The sequence below is a fragment of the Rhinichthys klamathensis genome, unplaced genomic scaffold, assembly GCF_029890125.1.
Source record: "Rhinichthys klamathensis goyatoka isolate OS25496 unplaced genomic scaffold, OSU_Roscu_1.1 h1tg000234l_1, whole genome shotgun sequence".
NCBI lineage: Eukaryota > Metazoa > Chordata > Actinopteri > Cypriniformes > Leuciscidae > Rhinichthys > Rhinichthys klamathensis.
The window spans coordinates 727478-752819 of record NW_026606757.1 but is presented as its reverse complement, the minus strand read 5'-3'; the positions used below and the strand labels follow the sequence as shown (position 1 = coordinate 752819).

Below are 25342 nucleotides of genomic sequence, written 5' to 3'. Positions count from 1 at the left end.
CAATGTAACACATGGGAAAACTGGGTCAAAGGAAAACAGCCAAACAGAAACTGAACTATAACATAAGAACATAACCCTGACAGTCACAAGATCCCTGAAAAAGTATTCTGATATGCCGATTTTTAAAAGCCTGGCCAGCAGCATCCCATGCTTGGGACCAGCACTGGAGTCTTTTCAGCAGGTAAATAACTGTTGAAAAAGGGATTCTTACTGTGTGTTGGAGCAGCTGAGACAGTCCTCACTCTTTGGACCTTTACATTTATGACAGGACACATCACATGACTGACACTCTCCGCTCTCATCCTGATATTCCCCTTTAAACACAAAAATAAATTCACTGCAATTATATCTGAAATGTTAAAAAATCTTTACTGTACTTTGCATCAACCAGAACTTACCCTCAACACAGTTGTGGCTGAGAACACACACGCCATCCTGAAGTGTGTGTCCATCTACACATTCACTGCAATTTCCTTTACCTGGCCCGACACAGGCCAGACAGCTCACATCACACCTGAACATATACACACAGAATCAAACAAGTGGTAAGAGATGATGATAAATGTTGAAGAGATGAGAGGTTGTGGCACACACACACACACACACACCTCTCACAGGTGCTCTGAGTGTCTGTGCTGTCAGAGTTCGGTTGTACAGCGTAGAAACCTTGACTGCAGGAGGACACACATCTCCAGGTCTCCATCAGGTAGCCTTCAGCACAGCGATTACATAACTCTAGACCTGCAGCTGTACAAAGACATGAAAACAAACTCAAATCATTCAAAAACACAAAATGTCCATGTCAAAGGATCCTGTACAGGATTGCTGTTGGAATTTGATCACAATCTTGGATATTATAAATAACGAACACTAGAATTGTTTTCCCCTTGTTTGATTATAAGAGTATTAGAGTGTAATATTTAAAATAAATAATTTTAAGAAATAAAATCTTATGATGCCCTACAGTTCCACAATTACAAGATGCTAAAGAAATGCTGATTGCTAATAGAATTTACAGTATATCATAATTTGGAACTAATCCTAAATGAGAATCCACTAATCCTAAATGAGAAGACACTGATGTTGATCAATGAATGTTTACATTGGCAAAGCTAAAATGAGTTTAGCTTTAAACACGATAGTAACGTGTGCAGTTCAGGTCTCGACTCCCGGGTGGTGATGACGGTGTAAAAGACTGGTCATGTTCGAGCATTTGGCACTCGCATTGAACAGAGTTTACAAAGAGTAACAGTTTTGTTCACATTTTTTTGATTATCGCTGTTGTAATGTATTATTTGGGAAGCCAGCAAGTGAATTTATCAACAGTGGAACTGTCTGTTTTACACGTTGTTATTTTCAACAAACCAGATTATAGATGAATCATCAGTTTTGAGGACAACCGCGGTGCAAGTGAGTCCCGGACCCAGGGTGGAGAACGGTACGGTTCGATTTTTTACCGAGAACCGTTACACCCCTAGTATTTACAGACCACTTGTTTCAAATGTGCATGAATGTATACACATACTGTAGATGTGTACTTCTTTTGTGGGGGTGGTAGGAGTGTTAAATAAAAAAAAATTAAGATGATTATGGCAGTCTTTTTTATCAATTCAGGTGTTTAATTTCTATAGGTTTTGTGACATTCTAAAAGCTCTTAATTCCACAGATACAAAAAAAACGGGTCTGTGTATTCACTAGGTTGCTTCAGAGACATGAGGTACCGTAACAATGCAACAATAATAAAACAATGCATTGACATTTACTTTTTACTTTTGATACTCAAGTACTTTTAAAAACAAGTACTTCTGTACTTTTATTCAAGTAAAAATCGGTCTTTACAACTTTTACTTGTAATGGAGTAATATTTGACCAGTAGTATCTGTACTTTCACACAAGTAAGGAAGTTGTGTACTTTGTCCACCTCTGCATGTCGCACAGGCTGGGTGGCAGGGCTCACATGAGTCATCCGGCTTACTGTAGTAATGGCCCACCTCACAACTCTTCTGGCATCTGTTGCCCACAAGACTGAATGGGCCGAAGAGAGAAACAGTCAACTTTCATTACAGTGAACTGACATGGCTACATTGCCTCATGAAATATCAGTAAGTTCAAACATTTAATAAAAATATATTACCTTGTGCCCTCAGAGCACTCTGTGCAAATGGAGGCTGAGGTGCATTTCATACAGTTCTCAATATTACACTTCCTACACGCGTTTTCCTCTGCATCGGAAAAACATTCATGAACACAGAATAAGTCAAAAGGTGTGTCCTAACCAGGCACGTCACAGAAAATCTCATATATATATATATATATTTTTTTTTTGTTTTAAAAACATTTCTAATACTTAAAAAGTTTCACTAAAAGCGAAGTTTAAAATACAGCGATGTGGAATAGGATTTTGTATCAATGAGATTTTGTGGCTGGGGTTTTACACTTATTTGCATAAAGAACATGGCTTACAATAAAAAAAAAAAGAAAAAGAGAAAGGCTCCAAAAGGTTTGCAGCGATGCCATGGAACAGGGATGGACAACTTCGGTCCTGAAGAGGGCCACTGTCCTGTAGAGTTTAGCTCCAAACCTAGTCAAACACACCTGAACAAGCTAATCAATGTCTTCAGGATTACTAGAAAGCTACAGGCAGGTGAATTTTTATGAGGGTTGGAGCTAAACTCTACAGGACAGTGGCCCTCCAGGACTGAAGTTGCCCATCCCTGCCATAGAACAACAATTTTGGGTACCACGAAAAAACATTTCAATCAGCAGTTATTAAAAGAACCATTTTTTTCTTAGTGTGTAAAGAAATTTTTTATAATCTAAAGAATCTCTAAAGTTTCCATGGATGTTAAAAGTTCTTCGTGGAACCATAGATGCCACGCTGAAAAATCCAGCTGGGATGAAATCCATGTTGGTCCAGGCTGGTTTATGCTGGTTAGAGATGGCATAGAGCTGTCTAGTTGGTGGACCAGCATTGTCATGCTGTTCTTAATCAAAACTGAGCTGGTTCATCAAAATTGACCAGAAATGCTGGATTTTTCAGCAGAAAGAACCTTTATTTTTTATTTAAAGTCCCCCTGTGGTGAAAATCAAGCTTTTAATGTTGTTTATATGTCTATGTGGTGTTTTTAATATGTTTTAAGACAAACCATGTGCGAATTCATAAGTCAACACCATTGCTGAGTCTTTTCTCTTTAAAACTGCGGTTTGAAATCGCTGGTGTTTCTGACATCACAAACTACCTTGTGACCAAACATGTCAACATGTGATCTCAAATCTCATGTGGATCTCTAGATCTCTGGTGTGATCTCTGGAGGAGGGGCTAATTTGCATATTTATAGAACCATGTATTTGAGGCAAGGGAGTTACATTCAAGCTATTTTAAGGGATGAAGACTTTTTTTTTCAAGGAAAAAAGTTTAAATATGTAATTTTGGTGAGCAAAGATGAGTTTTAAGGTATACAATTAAAATGACTGCAGGGGGACTTTAAGAGTAATGTGTAATGTACTTGATTTCTTTTTATAACCATTTAACCCACTTGCTTTTCAGTCTTATTGACATGGTGGCATCACTCTTACCGTGGTGAAGATAGTAGCCATCCTCACAGCTGGTCACACAGTTGTTCTTCTCCTGATTCAGATAGTATCCAGACCTACAGGCTGTGCACTGATCACTGCGGCTGCCTAAACACGACTTACAGAAGGAGTAACACTTCTTACACCTGTTCTTATCCCCCCAGTACCCGCCTGGGCACTCAGACACACAGGTCCTGAAAAATTAGTTAGAGTAGTATCAGTAAACTTTTTATAAAGAAGGAAATGACCGAAGAGAAAAGTAAAAATTACTGACCGTGTGTTATTTTTTAACTTTAGGAAAAAGTGCAAGCAGGAAACACATTGGTGGGATCCAGGTCCTTCACAGCCATCCTCACTACATTCTGGGTCACAAGAGCCTTATATAGAGTAGAGGGATAAAGCAAAGTATTCACAAAGAATTATATTTACATTATATATTTATATTTATATTTAGTCCCAGTTATGCCCACTTAAAAAATACACAAATGCTCTTGGGTTAATGAGGGATCTGATGGGAGTTCGTGAGTTGATGAAAAGCTAATAATTAATTAAATTGAATGTAACATTCAAATAAATGGTGTGATTTGATTAAGCATAGACCTACAGTCAGTTGCGCTTTGTGTTTCAAAGTGAAGTGTGACTGTTCATTTACACGCTTGCAGACTATATAGCATGTTTTCAGAGCAGCTCGGTCCACAGTAATTGCTGCTTCTCACGTACTCCATCTCTGCAAGTGCTGTGAATTTAGCGTGCATTTGGGAATGCAATGAGCGGGTTTAAATTTTTTTTACAATACATTCACATTACATAAGTTTACAGCTTTTCACCAATATTACGCCAAAACAAAAGTTGTAACTTTTAGCATTAGTTGGTTGTAAAAAGTGAACCCATGTGTGAACACCCTTAAAAGTAACTTTTTTTTCCATCAGCAGTAAAGCATTTTTTGTGTCTGGATGTCTCAGCACAACAGTAGCAATATTGCTACTGTAGAAACAGAAGTAGAAGTAGAAGTAGCACAGAAAACTGTGAACATGTGAATGCATTGTTAAATTTCAGGGGGTGATTTTTAAGTGAATATTTTACATTTACGACTGACAAAAAGGTTTGGGAATTCCAGCATTAGATAATAAAACATCAAACCAAGTTGCATTTATTTGAAAGAAAAACAGCAAAATCACTTTTCAAACAACTTACTTGGACACTTTTTGTGAAATGTTAGTGTAACATGTCCATGTGTAATGAACTTTAGGGAGAACTGACTTGTACATCAGCTGATATAGTACGTGCATACATTAAAAATCATTGTGACCCTATATGGTTAAAAGTCATTTAAAAAGAACTATATTATTAAAATTAAAAATGAATTTAATTCTGATAAAATCTCTGCAGATGCTACTTTGGTATTGATTTGTTCATGCATTTTAATTGTGACTTTAAGTGTCTACGTATTGTGTGAGTGCACTGTTTCACAAATCCAGGCTTACATATGATCAGATAGAGTAAAGAGTATGCATATTTGGCGTGCTGTTCGAGGGGAGGGTTTGGAGTTTGGCACAAAGCCAGAGTACTCCCCCCAATATCCCTGGTTGGGATATAGGAACCAGCCGAGAGTGAGGTGTTGGGGTGGCCGAGGAATGCTGGAAAACTGGGAAGGTGAGAGATAGCTATATACAGCCTTCCTCTCATGCTCCCGAACTTTCTTAAAATAAACTTAATATAATGTAATTTTTCTTTATTTTTCTTTATAATATATAAAGTCGTTTGGCCAGCGTGCTTTTAAAGAATTGGGTAAATCACCATTGTACTCCTCTGTGGTGTCATCTTCAGAAGGCAGCTGGGCAGAGCGGGGCTGTTCATGTCTTATGTATGGGTGTGTGGATGTTCCATAAAGCACCAGGGACCATTCTACCAGTTTCCCTAATATAAACAATAGAGAAGAAAAAACATTTTACATTCTATTATAGTTGTAGTTTACATTTTGTATATATACCATGGGTTCTACCACAGTAAAGTTTAAAGTATGTTAAGGTGGTAGGCACCTTGGAGTCGGCTGTCTCTGCGTGGAGATGGGGTGTCTCTGATGTCCAGGATCCAGTCTCCTGCTGGTTTTTCGCCCCAGCAGTGAGTCGTCATGAATTCCCACTTAAGGAAGCCCTCACTGGAGTGGTCATTTGGTCTGACAGGAAATAACCACAGAATAATTAAAACGGTCAGGTAAAAAAACACACACATGTTAAGCCTGACATGAAATAATAACAGAAATATATTTTCTTTAAATTGAACAGTTTATTAATTCTTTTTAAAAAAATCCTAAAAAAGTTTGCATTCATGTTTTTCTTTTTATGTTGAGAATTGATACATCAGGCTTTTATGGGTCATATTCATATAATAAGATTGGGCATATAATGCAATTCAATATAATGATAATTGAGAGATGTAAAAATAAACGTTCCTCAAAAGCCTGATGTTTCAAATGGTGCTTTAGTCCAGTAAGTGTTCATGTTGAAATATTGCTAACAATTTAACATTTATTTTTATGTTTACATTATAAAAATAAGTAATGATTTTAGAGCGTATAGAACATAGACTGTAAAAAAAGATGGACGACGCCCCTTCGCTCTTTTCCATTGGAGAGAACTGAAGCCGCCAGAGTCCCGATATGGCGCTGACATATTGGAACTTGAGTCTGCGCAGTAGCGTTTTCGGGACCAGTCATGCGCAGTCGTGTGCAGGAAGTAAAGCCGCGAAATCAAGGCCCCGCCCTCACGCTCGTTAAATCAATCGCAAGCGCACACGCCCCGCAGTTTTCTTAAGTGGCCTTGTCTGCTCCGTTCCTCTCCAATGATGTCTGCTGATTGCAGTACCTCGTTAAAATAAGGTAAATACAACTACTAACCACATAGTCAACATTATGAAAAAAAGTCCGTTGGTGCTTCAGTGACTACTTCGCACAGAGAACCTGTCAATCACAGCTGTCAATTATGATGTCACAGCACCGTTTTTATAGCATCAAATAACTAACTAAAAACTAACTTATTTTAAAAACAAACACTTGAAATTACATCAACGTGATAGAAACTACAGTAAATGACAGAAACTATCTTTAGAAAAAAGATATGTGAAGTGTAATTTAACTATTTTGTTGGTCTCACGTCCCGTTGAATAACATGGGGAGGCGGGGCTTATGAGCTATACTAGGACCGGTCACCGGGGGGCGATCGAGACGTTTTGGCTTCACTTTTGAGGGCTTGTGCGGCACGCTTGGTATAGAATTGGCTTTATGCACAGCTTCACTACTTCCTGAACTTCAGCCAGCCCTTTGTTTCCTGTCTGTCATTATTGGACAAACTGATTAATCCAGGTGTGCCTGATTATTGTTACTGAGGCCAGGCACACCTGGATTAATCAGTTTGTCCAATAATGACAGACAGGAAACAAAGGGCTGGCTGAAGTTCAGGAAGTAGTGAAGCTGTGGCATAAAGCCAATTATGGCATAGAATTACACTAAAAGGCCAGCTAAAAAGTATAAACTATCAATCAGATAACAGAAGCCATGTAGAAGATTGTGTTCAACAGGTTTTAATACTGATTATTTAGAAGCCTCAGAAATGTATGCATCAAATATGATTAAATTAGGTTTTATAGGATTAATCATGTATTTCAATAAATCATACAGTTATTACGTTCATTTCAGTCCATCTGAGCCGGCTCAGTATATTTGTACCTGTTAGAGAGAAGCTGAGATCTGGTTCCAGAGGGTGATGTCAGTGTGATTGACAGTTCTCCCCGGTGAGGATGTGTGATTGTGACACGTACAATAACATGCTCCAGATAGACCACCCGCTGCAGACGCTGAGCAGAGCAGCCTGAGGACTTGAACACTGACCTCAACACCCTCTCTGGACTTATGATCCTGAAATAAATACAGAGAATCTGAGTGACTCTTCAGTCAAACAAAAATAATGATATATTCTTTAAAGTGTCTAGGAGTACAATGTAAATACCATTGGTAGAAGAATATGGTAATCATTTAATACCTTGACAATATATACAGTGTGGCCAAACTTATTAGAACACTTGGCATATTTTAGAGGTTTTAGTTGTTATTTTCCAAGAGGACAATGACCCTAAACATTTTTCTAACTATTGCCGGACCTGTGACGGAAGGAATCTGCTGGAACAGTGAAAATGATGGACTGGACCTGTCAAAGTCCAGACCTCAACCCCATCGAGCAAATTTGGGGCGAGTTGGAAAATAAACTGGACAGATCTATTGTACTTTCAAAGGAAAGCCTTTGGCTTCAGTTGCAGAAGGCATGGGATAACATTAGTGTTGAAGTTCTCAGGAAATATATTGACACTATGCCAGAGAGATGTGCTGCTGTAATTGCTGCAAAAGGTGGACATACAAAATACTAAAGTTAAAAGTGGATAAAAACAGTACGACTCACTTCATCTGATATTTGTTGTGCTCAGAGCAACCATCTGCACGTTTCATGAACATTATGAAATTAAATCATGTTTTGGAGTCAAACAGATGTTCTCTCAGGTGTTCTAATAATTTCGGCCACTGTCACTGCAGCATGGTACCACCACAGTAGTAGTAAAGACAGTTTTGTAAAGACAGAACATTAGTATGAATACAGGAACGCTATAGCAGTTTGGAATCATCAGTGATAAAGTACAAGGATTTCGATCGAACAGTTACCTTCCATTCTGGACTATGTTTTGCTCACATATGTGTTGAGGGGGCACCTGCTTCCAGGTCTCTGCTTCCTTCACCATGGCTTCAGCATCCATCAAGCCAAACCCATAAAGGTGACTAACTGCACAAGAGCCAGTGATGATATAGTTTATTACATACTGCTATTGAGAGCACACTTCATTTCCTTTGCAACTATTAAAAGGTTAGTTCAAGCAAAAATAGAATCAGATAGAAGCTCAAGCGAGAACCAATAGAGTTCATTCTATTGTGTTATGCAGCACGTTTGAGCTTCCGCAAGAACCAATGAGGTTTGTTCTCGTGCGTCATGCAGGTTCGGTTGAACTTTTATTTATGTTTGGTGATCAAAGTTTATATGTGAATAAGAGCGTAATTTCAATCTGTTCATCATATAAAGCGATCGTCTCTTCAGAAAATTTGGACTAAACCGTTCGATTCATGTGGATTAGTTTTCAATCTCTTTATAAACTTTTTGAATCGACAACGTGGTAGTTGCGTGGACTGTCAATGGAGGGACAGAAAGCTCTTCAAAATATCTTCATTTGTATTTCAAAGATGAACGAAAGTCTTATGGGTTTGAAACGATATGAGGGTGAGTCATTTTTAGATGAATTAACCCTTTATTACTGCTTCTCAACTAAAAGTATGTGGGCATACTTAATGTATGCTGTGGAGTCTCTGCTGTAACTACACCATACAGATCTAAAAGTATCTGTCTCCATTGAAGGCCATTACAAAATACACATCTTTGCAAGCAACCTACTGTAATATTTCATGTCATAGCTCATGATAGGGTTTGGGACTGTCATCAGTCTATCATTGTTGTCATGAAGTTATTTTTGTTGCAGACTGATCTCATGAAATGGCGTATGTATGACACGCCAATTCGTATTTCCATTTTTGGCGTGCTATCAACACGCATAATCGCTTTTCAGCGTGTTTATCAACGCCTTTGACTTAACGTTATATTACTGTATTATGTATATATAAATATATGACCTACCCCAACCCCGTCCCTAAACCTACCCGTCACTGGGGTTAATACCATTTATGAGTCTTCTCCTACCATCCTAGGAAAAGAAATATCGCTCCACAGATGTAGATATAGATTTTGCTTCGTTTCGCTCGGACATTTAACGGCGTACACATACATGCGGAATCACTCGGACATTTAATGGCGTAGACATACACGCAAAAGATTTCGGCGTGGACATACACGCGGATAGCTCAAAATGCGTATAGATAACACGCCACTTGACTTGAAAGTGGCGTGTATGTTTACGCAAAGTCATGATGTCATGTTGCAGGTTCTGAGTATGCAGTAAAATCATTTCATTGAACCAGTACTTGAACATACTTAATAATGGTCGGCCATCAAAAAATCAATATCGTTCGATCACTATTTGTGGGCATGATATCTCATTTTTGTTATGTGTGGGTTTCCGTAAATCCACTTAACAGTAAAAGTGTGCTTGTACAGTATTTTAATTGTTTTTTAAGCTAAATTGAATAGATGTTGAATAATATATAATAAGTGATTTTTAATATACAAGCTTATTTTAGTCTACCATCATATCCAGCTCCATTGCTCTGCCAGTCTGAGGCGCTCAGGTGACCACGACGTGAAGTTTTCACCATGATGTGCTGAACATCCCTCCAGGTCAGAGCTGGACTGAGGACGAAGGACAAAGAAATTAGTTTATTCATCACATGCTTAAAAGCGATGGCAGTAAATACTTTGTCCCAGACATGATTGGCTCAAAAAAACCTGTAAGTGGAACTCAAAGCCCATGAGCAGCAATGACAGAATTCAGCTCTGAACCAATTGAAATAGTCAAAGTGTCTGAAATGAGGTGATCCAAGATAAGTGTACTCTCTCGCCCTTTAACAGAACCTCAGGTTTGAAAATGCTACACTTGATTTGACCACAAAGTGCTTCCCAGATCTAACAGAAAGATGACTACATCTAACAGACAGAGCACAAATAAACTGCTTACTTTGCCTCCAACGTGAGGGCGATGATTCCTGCAGCCATGGGGGCCGATGCTGAAGTGCCAGAGTGCTCATCAGTGCAACGCTGCCTCAGATCGGTTGTCACCTGAAATCACACATATGTGTGGGTCCAGTGAGGAAAAACGACCAATTTCCCACATAGCAAACAAATACTGATTGAGTAACTCACAACGCCCAGGCTGTGGCTGTCTCCACTGCTGTAGGTGGTGGACAGAGTAGAGGAGCACTCCTCCAGGTACCACGGCTTTTGTCCGTTCTGAGTGGTGCTGCCTACTGAGATGGTGTAAATGCTGTTGGTGTAACCGTCACATGAGCAGTGGTCTTGACTCTGCCCACCATTTCCTGATGCCCACACAAAAATGGAGCCACGGCCCTTTCTGCCCTGAGAAGGAAAGAGGAATCGTGAAAATTAAATGTACTAAAATGTATTTGAAATACATTTATTTTATACTAAGTATATTACAAATACATTTACATATTTATGTACTTAATTTAAATAGCCTGCAATTGTATACTTTCGGTATACTAAATTGAATTTTAACTTAATTAGTTTAACTTAATTTACATTAAGTCTGCTAAATTGGAACAACTAATTTTGTACTTAATGCACTTTAGTTATCCAGAAATAGTGCTGAGGTCCAACTAAAGTTAAACTTAAGTATATTTGATTGTGCTAAGTATACTTTAGGCACACTTTAAATATCTTGCATTTAAAGACTGATATTATAGTGATCATACTGTCCTTACTATTAGTGATATTAAAACACATTTTAGGCTTAATATTAAGAAATGTGCATTTTGCAATAAAGAAGTACTCCAAATAAAGTTTAATCATAATATTTTTATCAGTAAGTCTCAAGCGATATATCAGTAAATTTGTTAATGGATTATTACTTTATGGATTTTTACTGCTTATTTTTTTCAGTTACCGGTATTTTGCTTGCAACATTTAAAGGAATTATTCACCTAAAAGAATACAAGGACATGAGGAAAAATAATAACAGGAGACCTTCTTTTGAATGCTGGGTGTCAACCCTTGTACACTGATTTTATTTTTACTATAAACAAAAACAATTTCGAAAGACCTTAATTTTTACTGTTGTTTTTTTTCTTCTTTTTTTTCACATTTTCTGATGTACATCAACAGTCTGGAGTCAAACGAAAATACTATTTTAAAAAAATTGCTTATTTTAATTGTGTATGGTGGAGTTTTATTTGCTTTTAGTCAAACTGAACAAAACAGGTTAAAACTAGAAAGCATGATTTTCCATTAGACCAATATAAAAATGCACTTTAAAGTTACACAGTTGCTATGTTCGAAATGGCCTACTATCATACTCTTACTATTTCTGCAGTATCCAGTTTCATGTTTACTGTGAATATGTAGTAGCAAGCTGTATGCATGGAATATCCGGATGACCTACTATATTCATCTGCTAAATACAACCCAGGACCACTAAAATCGGTGTTTGGAATGGCATACTACCATACAACTCCTACTACCTTATATTGTATGCAATGTGTATACTGTGAATAGTATGTGGATTTTCTGTATGCATGGAATTCCCGGATTACCTACTACTACATTTGCTGAAGGACACTACATGGGATTCTGATGACGTTTCATTTTCGTGAAGAGTGTGGCATGAGTGAAGCATAATTATAAATGTAGCCTAACAGTTTTATAACTACATGTTACTGTAAAGTACAAACTAACTGTGTTTCCGAAATCACTATACGCACTTTAATCTATACAGTACTTTTCTGATCAACTCAAATCAAGTCTTTATTTACACTTTATACAGTACAGATTTCAAAGCAGCTTTATAGTGATTAAGAGGGAAATAATGATCCAGTGATGCAAACAAGCTTCAACAGAGCTCTAGTCTAGCAAGAAAAAAGTGTCATTGTTCAGCTGAAGTCTATTTAGTGTTGATTCAAATCCGTCCAATAACTGTAAATTTCATCAATTAGGAAATAAGTTCAATTTGGCTATAAAGCATCACTTTTGACTGATTTCTATTGCTCTCTTCATTGATAAGTCTCTTAGGATAAAAGCATGTGAATGTAAATATAAAAAGTACCCAGATGACATCTTCTGGCTAAATTCTGAAGTGTGCATTGGATGGACACTTTACTATGAATTTACTACTAGGATTTGTGAATGGCAGTGAGGTGAAGTTACTGAAGCTGGAACGTAAGATGATAATGACATAATAATAATAATAATAATACACAAGTCTTATATAGCGCTTTCCAAGGAACTAAAAGACGCTTTACAAATGAAACAAACAAACAATGATGAGAGTGATGATGGATTGAAGGCGAGCTGAAACAGGTGGGTTTTGAGCGTTTTTTTTGTAGGTGGTCAGTGAGTCCGAGTTTCTGATGTGGATGGGGAGTGAGTTCCAAAGGGTAGGGGCAGCGATGGCGAATGCTCGGTCCCCCAAAGTTCGGTGCATTGATTTGGTGATGGGTTTGAGAAGGCCCAAGTCGGCAGAGCGGAGGCGTCGGGAGGTGTGGTGATGCTGTAAGAGGTCTGTGAGATATGGAGGTGCCAAGTTATTGAGGGCTTTGTAAGTGATGAGCAGAACTTTGTAATGTATGCACTGTTGTACAGGGAGCCAGTGAAGCTGTTGAAGGACGGGGGTGATGTGGTCTCTGGAGCGGGTGTGGGTGAGGAGGCGGGCAGCGGAGTTTTGAACGTATTGCAGTTTTTTTATTTCAGAGGATGGGAGACCATATAGGAGACTATTGCAGTAGTCGAGTCTTGATGTAATGAATGCATGGATGAGAGTTTCCGCAGCAGATGTGGAGAGGGTAGGGCGTAGACGAGCAATATTACGTAGAGGAAAAGGCAGTTTTAGTGATATGACGGATATGTGGCTTAAATGTGAGTGTGGGGTCAAAAATGAAACCAACATTTCGGATCTGGGGAGAGGTGGTAACTGTATGGCCATCGGCAGAAGGTCTAGTATTAGTCTTTGGGTCTAAGGTCGAACAACTTTCATATTATAGCTTCTTTAGCTTTTATTTATGGTAAAATTAAGTTAAATAAATGAATAAATAATAATAATTATTATTATTATAACATACAATGACATCAAAACCCTTTTGCCAATCTTTTAGTTTAGTAATGTTTCTCTATTTGGGAAAATAAATATTTTTAATTAATATTAAGTCAAAATTTAAGATTTGAACCAAACCAACAAAGTAGACTATTTTTAGTCTAAAACAAAAAAAATGTCAGTGTTGTCTTTACTCAAATTCTACCCAATAATGTACATAACCACACAAACACACACTAACTTTGCGTATGCCACTCTCCAGAGCGAGCCGGGCGAGAGGGCCGGGGCCATCTACTGTTCTGCCATCATCATCTGGACCCCAGCTGGAGCTATAGATATCAATATACTGCTGCCTCAGACTCAGTGATTGGGCTTCCACCATATCAGTCATATCGCCATCCAGCATACGCACACCTACAGGAGGAGATTGGACAGCTCCATAGATATCAAGAACATAGGCTATGTTTTGAATACCACACTTCATTCTGTAAATTTTTATTATTGTATAATACATGCAAACATAAACATACATTTCTGATAACTCACCACCAATTTTTGCATTGTAGGCAACTCCGACAATGCAGAGAGAATTGTTTGCAGAGGCAGCCACCACACCAGCACATCTTGTTCCATGTCTTTAGAGAAATCACAAAGAAATGGAAAACCCTGTATTTGTATGGAGCATTGTATTTTAAAAATGTATTTAAAATCAGCATATACGGAGACTGAGGCAAGTGAGACTGCACTGGGTCACAGTGGAAATGGACTGACTTGTTTTCATTGGTGGCATCATAACGTGGTGTTGGATCAGGATCATTGCCGTTAACATCATAGCTGGCTCGTGCATCCTTATAAATATATAATAACACATTAATAACATCATGGCGGGTCAGGCAAAGAAGAGAAAAAGAGGATCTAAATGCAGCCTTCTTTTTATTTACCCAAACTAACAAAGATGATCACTAGAAAATAGGCACACGGGAGAAGAAAAAAACAGGGGTAAATACAAGGGTAAATGAAAAAATAAACAAGGCACAGGTGAACTTAATCTGTAATCATAGAAACAAAGTATCAAATGAAAACAAAGGTACCAAAGGAAACAGAAACTAAACACAGCAAATACAAAAAAGTTGATATTGATTATTGATATTGACCAGTGAACAACTCCCACTTGACTGATTACTACAAAATAAACCACCAGGTTTGTCAATGGATAGTGTACATTTCCTGTTTTCCATTTATTTTTAATTATTACATATAATACAGTATATCAGAATTGTATCAGCACCTCTATAATTACACTTTTGACCATTTTCTTACACCTTAACCTACCCTTAAACCTAAACATACCAAGAAACCTGTCTCTAACATTAACCTGATCCTACCTCAATAGCAGCAAAAGTGTTTTGCAATTCAGAATTTAACACAATAAGTACATTGTACATTGTTGATAACTTTTCTTTCTTTTTTTTTTTTTACATACGTAAGTACGTTGTAGTTAAAGGCATATAAAGTGTGACCAATTTATTTGTTTCAGATCCCGTCCCGTAAGATGTCAAAGCACTTACATAGTTTTGTTTAAGATCTGGATGCTGTCTTTCTATACCATCATCCAGTATGGAGACCACAACCCCTTTCCCAGTGTAGCCCCTGCGCCAGGCGGCCTGGATGTTCATGTCAGTCAAGCAGTTGTGATCACAGTGCTATAGAACAGTAGGAAAATATAACTCGTTTTAGTATGTGTATCAGTATGTCTCAGGTTATCACTACAGTCCCTTAAATTGTGAAAAAAAGAAGTGTGCTTAATTGTACTGAATGTGCACTTGTATTGTACTTCAAATCTTAAAAGTATAGGCCTACTTTAAAAAAAACTGTCCTTGCAGATAAAAATGAGATTACACTTTCATGACATCTTTCGCACTTAACATTTAGAAAGTACACTTTGTAATAATGCCAAATTAAAAGTTTTACTTCAAAGCACATTTTAAAATAGTATGTCATGTATAAAAGAAGCACACTTATTGTGATGTGTTTACTAACATACTAAAGCACATCTAAAGTACTTGACTGTGATTTCAACTGTAGAGTGTTATTTGATATTACATTTAAAGTTAATATATTTTAAATGCAGTTGTCATGCATTTTACATTTGTTCATTTATGCACATTTATTCATTTTATATGTAAATTGCAAATGGATCAAAACAAATGTGTAATTAAAAAATATGTTTAATACAAGTTTTGGTAACACTTTAGTTTAGGGTCCAATTCTCACTATTAACTTTGGTTCCCTTTCGTTGTCACTCCGAGTTCCGTCGGATGACGACGAATGGGGGTTTCGCTTAGAAGCCAATCAACTTCAAATACTTCAAAACGAGCCAATGGCAAAGAAATGCCATGGGTCTGCGGAATTTGCATAGCGTAACTCCGCCTCACCTCGTGAGTATATAAGGAGAACGCTGGCAGCAAATAGGCATGTTTTCGCTTTGGAGCCAAGTTAATCCTTCGTTCCACAAGCCATTCCTGAAATTGTCAGTTCTTCAAACGAGCAAGATTCTCTGGTGTTGGTGTGACGGCGATCTTCGGCGAGCGCGCACTTCCTGCTTATCTGTCTGTGGTTCGACAGCGAGTGTGTTTCTCCCCGAGCGCTTCAACACAATCAGGTTTCTATTCTCACAAAAGAGCTTGCACGTGGCACGTCTTTTTAAAGATGCCTCGCCCGTGCACTTCTGGTTGCGGTAGGCTGGTTGACGACTCTGATGGGCACGGGTGCTGCATAGTGTGTTTGGGCATTGATCACGCTAGAGCAGCACTCGTGGATGACTCATGTTCTCTCTGTGGGAACATGACCATCGCAGCATTACGGTCAAGACTCGGTGATCTCGCAAGAGTGAGGGTCCCCTCATCCACACCCCGATCTACTGACTCTAGAAATAGAGCTAGTACTTCGGCTGGTGGCCAGGGTGATCTGAGGGTGACGGTTTGGAACCAAGCGCCGACTATCAGTCCGTGCCCAGCCGCACCCTCTCCAATGCTGCAACCCGTGAGTGTTCAGGGGATTCCGGCGAGATCATCTTCGGGTGTCCCGCGGGTTTCCTTTGGCGCTCCAGAGGAAGATGCCATGTCTATTGCAGCATCACAAGGTGGGTCGGAGTCTGCTGGAAGTGAAGACTCATCACAGCTGCCGCCTTCGGGTGTGACTACAGTTGTGCCAGAGTCAGATCCAGAGATGACGGCCATGCTGTCTCGAGCCGCCGCGAGCATCGGGTTAGAGTGGAACCCTCCGCCCTGTCCCGAGCGCTCGCGGCTGGATGACTGGTATTTGGGTCAGGCTGCGGACCCCCGTCCGCGTCAGGCCCCGATACCTTTCTTCCCGGACGTGCATGATGAGATCTCGAAGTCCTGGAAGACTCCCATGTCTTCCCGTGACCGCTCGATGATCTCATCCGCCTTTCCTCCCCTCGATGAGGCCGCTGCCCGTGGGTACACTGGGCTTCCCCCGGTCGAACGCTCTGTTGCGATGCAACTGTGTCCTCAGAGCGCTTCGTCTCGTGGTGAGCCAAAGCACCCATCCAAAGCCTGTAGGTATTCGTCTACGTTAGTGGCGAAGTCCTACAGAGCTGCGGGACAGGCAGCCACCTCTTTGCATGCCATGGCCATTCTGCAGGTCTACCAGGCCCAGATGCTCAGGGACATGCACGAGGGTAGGACGGACCCAGGGCTCTTCAATGAGCTGCGCGCCGCCACCGACCTTGCTCTCCGAGCGACGAAGGTGACCGCACGCTCCCTGGGTTTGGTGATGTCCACAGCCGTGGTCCAGGAGAGACATCTTTGGCTTAATCTTGCCGATATGAAGGATGCCGAGCGGTCCCGGCTGCTCGACACCCCCATATCGCAAGATGGCCTTTTCGGCGGTGCAGTCGAGGACTTTGCCCAACAGTTCTCGACTGCGCAGAAACAGACTGAGGCTATCAAGCATATTCTGCCCCGACGGCCCGCTGCTGCCTCCACCCAGCCGACCGGGCAGAGTACTCAGTCTGTTCGCCGCCGAGGGCGCCCTCCTGCGACTCCCGCCCCTCCCGCCCGGCCCAAGCAGCAGCCTCCACCCGGGCCCGGTCGCGGAGGAAGTCGCAAGAAGGCGCCCCAGCCCTCTCCAGCCCCGCCCCCCGCTAAACGCCGGGCCAAGCGGCGCTCCTGAGACGGGCTGCTCAGGGATGACGTGTTTTTCTCAGGAGGTGGTTGCAGGACCACTCCTTCCCCCGGTGGAGGGCCGGGGGAGAATCTTTTGTTCTCCACTCCCCGCTGCTCACCCACGGGTGGGCAGTACCCTAATGTGGTTAAAGAAAGAAATAACACGTTCATCCCTGAGCACACAGAGTTCTTGGACGACACGGTGCGCCGCCCCCGGGCCGTGCACCCCTCGTCCTCCTCTGTCCCAGAGCCGGATGACAGTGCGTGCCGTCCCCGGACCGCACCACTCTCATCCCCCTCTGTCGCCAGACCCCTGGCAGAGCAGACCCCCGTGGAACGTTCGTCCTTCCCTGGTCTCCTCTGTCAGGGCGCGGTTCATGACTGCACCCCCACATCGGGCCGCTATGCCGTCCACGTCTGGGTCAGTCATACCGCCTCGCTGCCCCACCGACGGGAAGTCTGTGGTTCGCATGACCCCGCTGGTGCAGTCCTTGGGAGCTTGGTTAGAGCTTCCCAACCTGTCCCGCTGGGTCGCACGAACGATCAGGCTCGGCTACGCGATTCAGTTCGCGCGGTCTCCTCCCCGCTTCAGGGGAGTCCGCTCCACTATGGTCGGTGGCAATGCCCCTATCATGAGAGCGGAGGTTGCTACCCTGCTGGCGAAGGGTGCGATCGAGACTGTCCCTCCAGCCGAAATGAGGTCCGGGTTTTACAGCCCCTACTTCATTGTCCCGAAGAAAACCGGTGGGTTACGGCCAATCCTGGACCTGCGCGTATTGAACCGCTCCCTTCACAGGCTGCCGTTCAAGATGCTCACCGCCAAACGCGTTTTCGAATGTGTGCGGCACCAGGATTGGTTTGCAGCGATCGACCTGAAGGACGCCTACTTTCATGTCTCCATTCTCCTTCGACACAGACCGTTCCTACGGTTTGCTTTCGAGGGACAGGCATATCAGTACGCAGTTCTCCCATTCGGGCTAGCCCTGTCCCCTCGCGTCTTCACGAAGGTCGTCGAGGCAGCCCTTGTTCCCCTCCGGGAACACGGGGTTCGCATTCTGAATTATCTCGACGACTGGCTGATTCTAGCTCACTCTCGAGATCAGCTTTGCGAACACAGGGATTTGGTACTCCGCCATGTAGCCCGTTTGGGCCTTCGGGTCAACTGGGAGAAGAGCAAACTTTGCCCCGTGCAGAGGATCTCTTTTCTCGGTATGGAGATCGACTCGGTCGCCATGTCCGCGCAGCTTACGAGCGAGCGCGCGCAGTCACTGCTGACTTGCCTGAGACAGTTCGAGGGCAAGAGTGCGGTTCCACTGAAACTCTTTCAGAGGCTCCTGGGGCATATGGCATCTGCAGCCGCGGCAACGCCGCTCGGATTGCTTCATATGAGACCGCTTCAGCTTTGGCTTCGCGACCGAGTCCCGAGGTGGGCATGGCAACACGGCACGCTCCGAGTACCAGTTACTCCGACCTGCCGTCAGACCTTCACCCCGTGGGGGAACCTCAGCTTTCTACGGGCAGGAGTGCCTCTGGAACGAGCTTCCCGGCATGTTGTTGTAACGACAGATGCCTCCACCACGGGCTGGGGTGCCATGTGCAATGGACGTGCTGCCGCGGGCTCCTGGACAGGACCCCACCGCTTATGGCACATCAATTGCCTCGAGTTGCAGGCTGTACGTCTTGCTCTGCGCCGCTTCCGGGCCGTGCTCAAGAATCAACACGTACTAGTCCGAACAGACAATACCGCCACTGTAGCGTACATCAACCGTCAAGGTGGTCTGCGCTCCCGCCGTATGTCGCAACTCGCCCGCCACCTCCTCTTATGGAGTCAGAAGCATCTGAGGTCGCTTCGAGCCATTTACATCCCTGGAGCCCTGAACTGTGCAGCCGACGAGCTGTCACGGCTTCAGCCCCTCCCCGGAGATTGGCGACTCCATCCCCAGACGGTTCAGCTGATTTGGGACCAGTTCGGGGACGCACAGATAGATCTGTTTGCCTCTCACGACTCGACCCATTGCGCCCAGTATTATTCCCTGACCGAGGGCACGCTCGGCACGGATGCTCTGGCGCACAGCTGGCCGCGGGGCCGCAAATATGCGTTTCCCCCAGTGAGCCTTCTTGCGCAACTCCTGCGCAAGGTCAGGGAGGACGAGGAGCAGGACAGCACCTCCTTGGCCGATTCCTCTGAGGAAGGACCTCCTTTCTCAGGGACGGGGCACCCTATGGCACCCTCGTCCCGATCTTTGGAACCTCCACGTGTGGCTCCTGGACGGGACGAGGCAGGTTTGAGTACCCTGCCACCAGCGGTGGCGGCTACCATCACTTCCGCTAGAGCGTCGTCCACGAGACACCTCTACGCGTTGAAGTGGAACATCTTCGTCAGCTGGTGCTCTTCTCGCCGAGAAGAGCCCCGGAGTTGTTCGATCAGTGTTGTGCTTTCCTTTCTTCAAGAAGGGTTGGAGCGAAGGCTGTCTCCCTCCACCCTTAAGGTCTATGTAGCCGCTATTGCCGCACAGCATGACCTTATAGAAGGTAAGTCTTTGGGGAAACATGACCTGATCATCAGGTTCCTGAGAGGAGCGAGGAGACTGAATCCTCCTCGTCCTCCTCTCGTACCCTCTTGGGACCTCGCAGTGGTCCTAGCTGCCCTGCGCAGTGCTCCCTTTGAGCCTTTGCAGTCAGTCGAGCTAAACTTCCTATCTATGAAGACAGCGCTTCTGACTGCATTGGCCTCCGTTAAGAGGGTGGGGGACCTGCACGCATTCTCCGTTGACGAAGCGTGCCTAGAATTCGGGCCGGGCTATTCTCACGTGATCCTGAGACCCCGGCTTGGATATGTGCCCAAGGTTCCTACCACTCCCTTCCGGGACCAGGTGGTGAACCTGCAAGCGCTGCCCCCGGAGGAGGCAGACCCAGCCTTGGCACTGCTCTGTCCAGTACGTGCTCTTCGCATCTATGTAGACAGAACGCAGTGTTTCAGGACCTCAGACCAGCTCTTTGTCTGTTATGATGGGAAGCTGAAGGGAAAGGCTCTCTCCAAGCAAAGGTTGTCTCACTGGATAGTGGACGCCATTGCTTTGGCATACCAGCAGCAAGGTCGACCGTGCCCCCTTGGTGTGACTGCCCACTCCACCCGGAGTGTGGCATCCTCTTGGGCTCTAGCGCATGGCGCCTCGCTAACAGACATCTGCAGAGCTGCAGGCTGGGCAACACCTAACACATTCGCCAGATTCTACAATCTCCGAGTGGAGCCTGTGTCCTCTCATGTACTCGCTTCAACCAGCTAGTACCGGACCCGCTCAGGTGTCTTCGCTTGCTCGCCATTCCACTCTACGGACTGGATACGTGCGATATTCTCCTCAGGTGAGCTTCTCCGAAAGCCCTGAGCTCCTCCAGCACTCCTGACGTCGGCGCCAGTGTCTTTTGCCTGTGCGTCGGCTAGGTGCCTCCCGTGTGCATGGTACCTCCCGGAGCTACCCCCACATGTGTATTCCCACTGTAAGCCTCTCTGAGCATGTGTCTTTCCCTTGGCAAGCCACCTTGCCACCCCTGGGGTTGAAATATTCCACCTGCGGCTGGATACCCCAGTGATTCCCCATATGCATCCCTCGGGGTCATATGTGTATTTCTAAGTCCCCCCCCTCTGGGTTGGCAGTAATTGCATACTTCCCTAAGACCTGGGATATGCTCCCCAGTGTACCTTGGTATTCCTGTGTTAAATAGGAGTCCTTCGTCCGTGCTAGTCTCACGACAGGGATCTCAGATTTACGCAGGGCACTGGAAGACAGCTGAGAAGTGGCGTGATTAGACTGGTATCCCCATTCGTCGTCATCCGACGGAACTCGGAGTGACAACGAAAGGGAACGTCTCGGTTACGGATGTAACCCTCGTTCCCTGAGTAGGGAACGGAGACGTTCCGTCTTCCTGCCACTTCCGCTGTACCGCGGGGATCGCCTGAACTCAGGTTGGCTCCTCAGCGAAGAAACATGCCTATTTGCTGCCAGCGTTCTCCTTATATACTCACGAGGTGAGGCGGAGTTACGCTATGCAAATTCCGCAGACCCATGGCATTTCTTTGCCATTGGCTCGTTTTGAAGTATTTGAAGTTGATTGGCTTCTAAGCGAAACCCCCATTCGTCGTCATCCGACGGAACGTCTCCGTTCCCTACTCAGGGAACGAGGGTTACATCCGTAACCGAGACGTTATTATTGCATATTAGGATATTGGCTGTTTATTAGTACTTATAAAGCACATATTCATGCTTTATTCTGCATGATACTATATTTTACATCCCGCAATTCTATCACATTCCTACTCAGTATCTAAACTTACTTTCTAACAACTACCTTACTAATTAATAAGCGGTAATTATGAGTTTATTGAGGCAAAAGTCATAGTTAATAGTGAGAATTGGTCTTGAATCTAAGTGTGACCCAAGTTTCATTAGAAGTATATTTTAGTTAACCATAAATGCTTGTCTAAACATTTGACAGCATACTTTTTTAGTCAAAACATTTTTATTTAATTTATTCTTTTTAAAACTACAGTATACAAGGGGTATTTCATTATGATGTACATGTAATACCTTTGAACATATTGCTTTGAAATGTACATATTTTCACAAATTAATTGGTTTATTAATTAAATAATGCGTTTTATCTGAATATAAAATTGCTGATTGTAATGTGTTGCATACTAACAATATACCACATGCTGTCCCACTTGGCATCATTGAAGGTGGCTTGGGTTTGGTCCATTGTGTCAGTTCTTTTTACTCTCTTCTGAACCATCTGTTGCTGGATCCACTCCACCTTCAGCATCAGAACATATTTATGATGTTCTACTGCATACATAACATGCTTCACAAACCACAGTCAATTAAATGAAATATTCATTAACAATAATTATCATTGTCTCATTTAGTTTTTGGCAAGTTTAAGGATGCATCCGTGTGGTTTGGCGTACCGCTGACTTAATCTGTTTTTTGTAAGTGTGTGTGGTGTTTATAGCGTGGTGTAGTCTAACTTATTAACTATTCAGTGGTGTCTCTGTGACTGAAGGTATATGATCCTTGTACCTTGGTCTCCATGGTGATGAGACTGTGGTTCCCTCTGCTTTTAATAGTGGACCTTTTGATGGTTTCTCTGTGCTGGAACTGGTAATGGTCCACTAGCCCACCTATCTGCAACGGCACAAGGGGAAGAAGATTGTGTTAGCCGCTGCTCAGGTGTGACTGACAGAGATATCAATTATGTATCTATCCCTGACGTATGCCTACGAAACAACAAAAGGGTTATTCTACACCGCTGATAGACTTACCATCAGAGGCAACCTGAGCTAGCACTGCACGATTCAGCTGAGCTTAAACTTTGGCTGCTGATATCTCTTTGACACCCTGTGCTTTGACGTTATGAGGTGGGCTGAAGACATACCAGATTTACCAGGAACTAAACTGCCCCGCAGTAGACCGCAGTTACACATTTCAATGACTGAGTGTGGGAAGTCAGTTTCCTTGTTAACACTGAAAATGTGCTCAATGACATAAAGCGAAATAAACTAATCACACAGAGCAAAAAAAACAAAAAACAAATAGAGACTGTGGGCCAAATAAATCCCATGGTGCATTGCACAACAAATCATTGGGATTCAAAACGACCTAAAAGTAATATTAAAGAAATATTCCAAGTTTAGCCCAATACCGACAGCATCTTTTTTTGTAATGTTTTTGAAAAAAGTCTTTTTTTGCTCATCAAGGCTGCATTTATTTGATGAAAAATACAGTAAACACAAAAATATTGTGAAATATTATTACAATTTAAAATAAATGTTTTCTGTTTTAATATATTTTCTGATTTCTAATTTATTTCTTTACCATTCTGAATTTCCAGCAGCCATTCATCCAGTGTCACATGATCCTTCAGAAATCATTCTGATATTGTGCTTTTGTGCTTAAAAAACGTTACTTGTTATTATCAGAGTTGAAAACAGTTGTGCTGCTTAATATTTTTGTGTAAACCGTGATATATTTTTCTTATTGGATTCTTTGATGAAAAGAAAGTTTAAAAGAACAGCATTTATTTGAAATAGAAATCTTTTGTAACATTAAAATTTAATGTTTTAAATTTTGATTTAAAACTTTAAAACTTTAAAACTTCGATTGTCCATTTCAAGTGCATTTATGCACACCTTTTTCTTTTTTGTCTATTTTTTTTATCTCAGATATTCAAATAAGTGAAAATTACATTTATTTACATCTCCATGAGCATCCTGTCACATTTAATTCTCTCTTAAATGTACTGCTATACTATACTTATTTGTGCAGTAAGGGGGCAAGGAAAGTGTGCCAGTTGGTTAACTAACTGAAGTAGGGTATAAGATGCCATCGAGGTTAGGAGCTCGTCTTGCATGGTTAAACACATTTATTATACAAGACCCAGTGACCCAGAGATATGGGCTTGGTAATAATGAATTTTTTTTAACTAATTTGAAAGAAAAAAAATAACAGGGAACTACAGTTTGTTTACATAGTTGGTGCAATACAAATATTAGTTTGTCTATGGAGTTTTGTCCTGGCAAAAACTGTACCTGGTGGAACAACATCTTCCAATTTCAATGACAAAAAGTATTGACTTGAATAGCATAAAGATTCCATAATATATAACAAAGTACCATGTTATTACCATATGTGACCATCACTGTATCATAGTATCACCATAGTAATTGTGTGATGAAAAGTTGCCAGTTGCAATTCTGGGATCATACAGAGAACATGAAGACATAATAGCAAACTGTCTTGGTTGATAAATCACAAAATTTTTAGGCCATTCAGACGTATAATAAGAATTTAAAGCAGGACACAAGAATACATACAAAGTTATAATAAATGTAATAACAGCCATATGTGAAACTGCTCAATTGTTACAAGATGCTGCCACATGAAATATTTAACGATAACACTTTATTTCGATGTTCCACTTTAGACATTCTACTAACTATAAGTATTAGTCTAAAGTGTACCATTAAAATAAAGTGTAACCCATTTAACTGCCAAAACATTTTGCAGTGTACTTACCTGGCCCATATTCACAAATCCATATTTGTCTGCAATAAGATCAGCAGCATTAGGACCTCCAGTTATTTTAACCGCCCAACGGTTTGTGTATAATCTCGTCTGGACACATTGGAGTCCAATCCCAAGAAAAATTGCATATAGAAAAAGTGCTGTTGGTGTCATCTTCAGATGGTTATGATCTCTGCTTCATGCAGAAGTATTGGTCTGATCACACTCCTCATTGAAAAGTTCTCATTAAAAAGCGATTTGAAATTGTCTACAACAGACTGGATTGTCAAAATGATTGTAAAAAAGTTCCTAAAGGACCTAGTTTGACTGTGTGAGCGCTATTCTACTGCGATGGCTCCACTGCATCTGTTGCCTATGGCACATCATCTCCAATTACAGTCCTATCAGTTTCTACAGGTGCACTGTGTGCTCCTACAGCAAACAAGAAACACTGGGAACGCTGGATTACAGGCCTAATTTACATTCATGGCATCATATGGATAGCTCATAATTAGTGTGCTTTCTGAAAACATTGCTGTACATTGAGCTGCATACTTATTTGTAGTTGTTTTTCATTATTTTTCATTCATTCATTTTAGTCCATTTTACATTCATTTAAATTGGAAAATTGGATAATTTACACATGATTTTAAATTGATCAAAAGTCAGCTTGACAGCAATAAACAGGAAAATAACAGAATCAGTGATCCAAAC

At 42.0% G+C, this 25342-nt stretch overlaps 1 protein-coding gene across 1 annotated transcript in view; it reads right to left on the bottom strand.

Moving 5' to 3' along the window:
- pcsk5a (proprotein convertase subtilisin/kexin type 5a) overlaps nt 1-25099 on the bottom strand; it is a 55189-nt gene extending 30090 nt beyond the window's left edge. The window contains exons 1-21 of the mRNA XM_056265485.1: nt 24641-25099; nt 22646-22750; nt 22269-22379; nt 14946-15080; nt 14149-14225; nt 13924-14012; nt 13619-13791; nt 10479-10691; nt 10294-10394; nt 9865-9968; nt 8282-8399; nt 7298-7486; nt 5613-5749; nt 5371-5490; nt 3848-3950; nt 3577-3767; nt 2135-2222; nt 1922-2025; nt 609-747; nt 399-514; nt 212-314 (exon numbers count right to left, since the gene is read on the bottom strand). Coding sequence (XP_056121460.1) covers nt 212-314; nt 399-514; nt 609-747; nt 1922-2025; nt 2135-2222; nt 3577-3767; nt 3848-3950; nt 5371-5490; nt 5613-5749; nt 7298-7486; nt 8282-8399; nt 9865-9968; nt 10294-10394; nt 10479-10691; nt 13619-13791; nt 13924-14012; nt 14149-14225; nt 14946-15080; nt 22269-22379; nt 22646-22750; nt 24641-24802 — 2678 coding nt within the window. The 5' untranslated portion in view covers nt 24803-25099. The remainder of the gene's footprint in view (nt 1-211; nt 315-398; nt 515-608; nt 748-1921; nt 2026-2134; nt 2223-3576; nt 3768-3847; nt 3951-5370; nt 5491-5612; nt 5750-7297; nt 7487-8281; nt 8400-9864; nt 9969-10293; nt 10395-10478; nt 10692-13618; nt 13792-13923; nt 14013-14148; nt 14226-14945; nt 15081-22268; nt 22380-22645; nt 22751-24640) is intronic.
- Nucleotides 25100-25342: the final 243 nt, after the last annotated feature.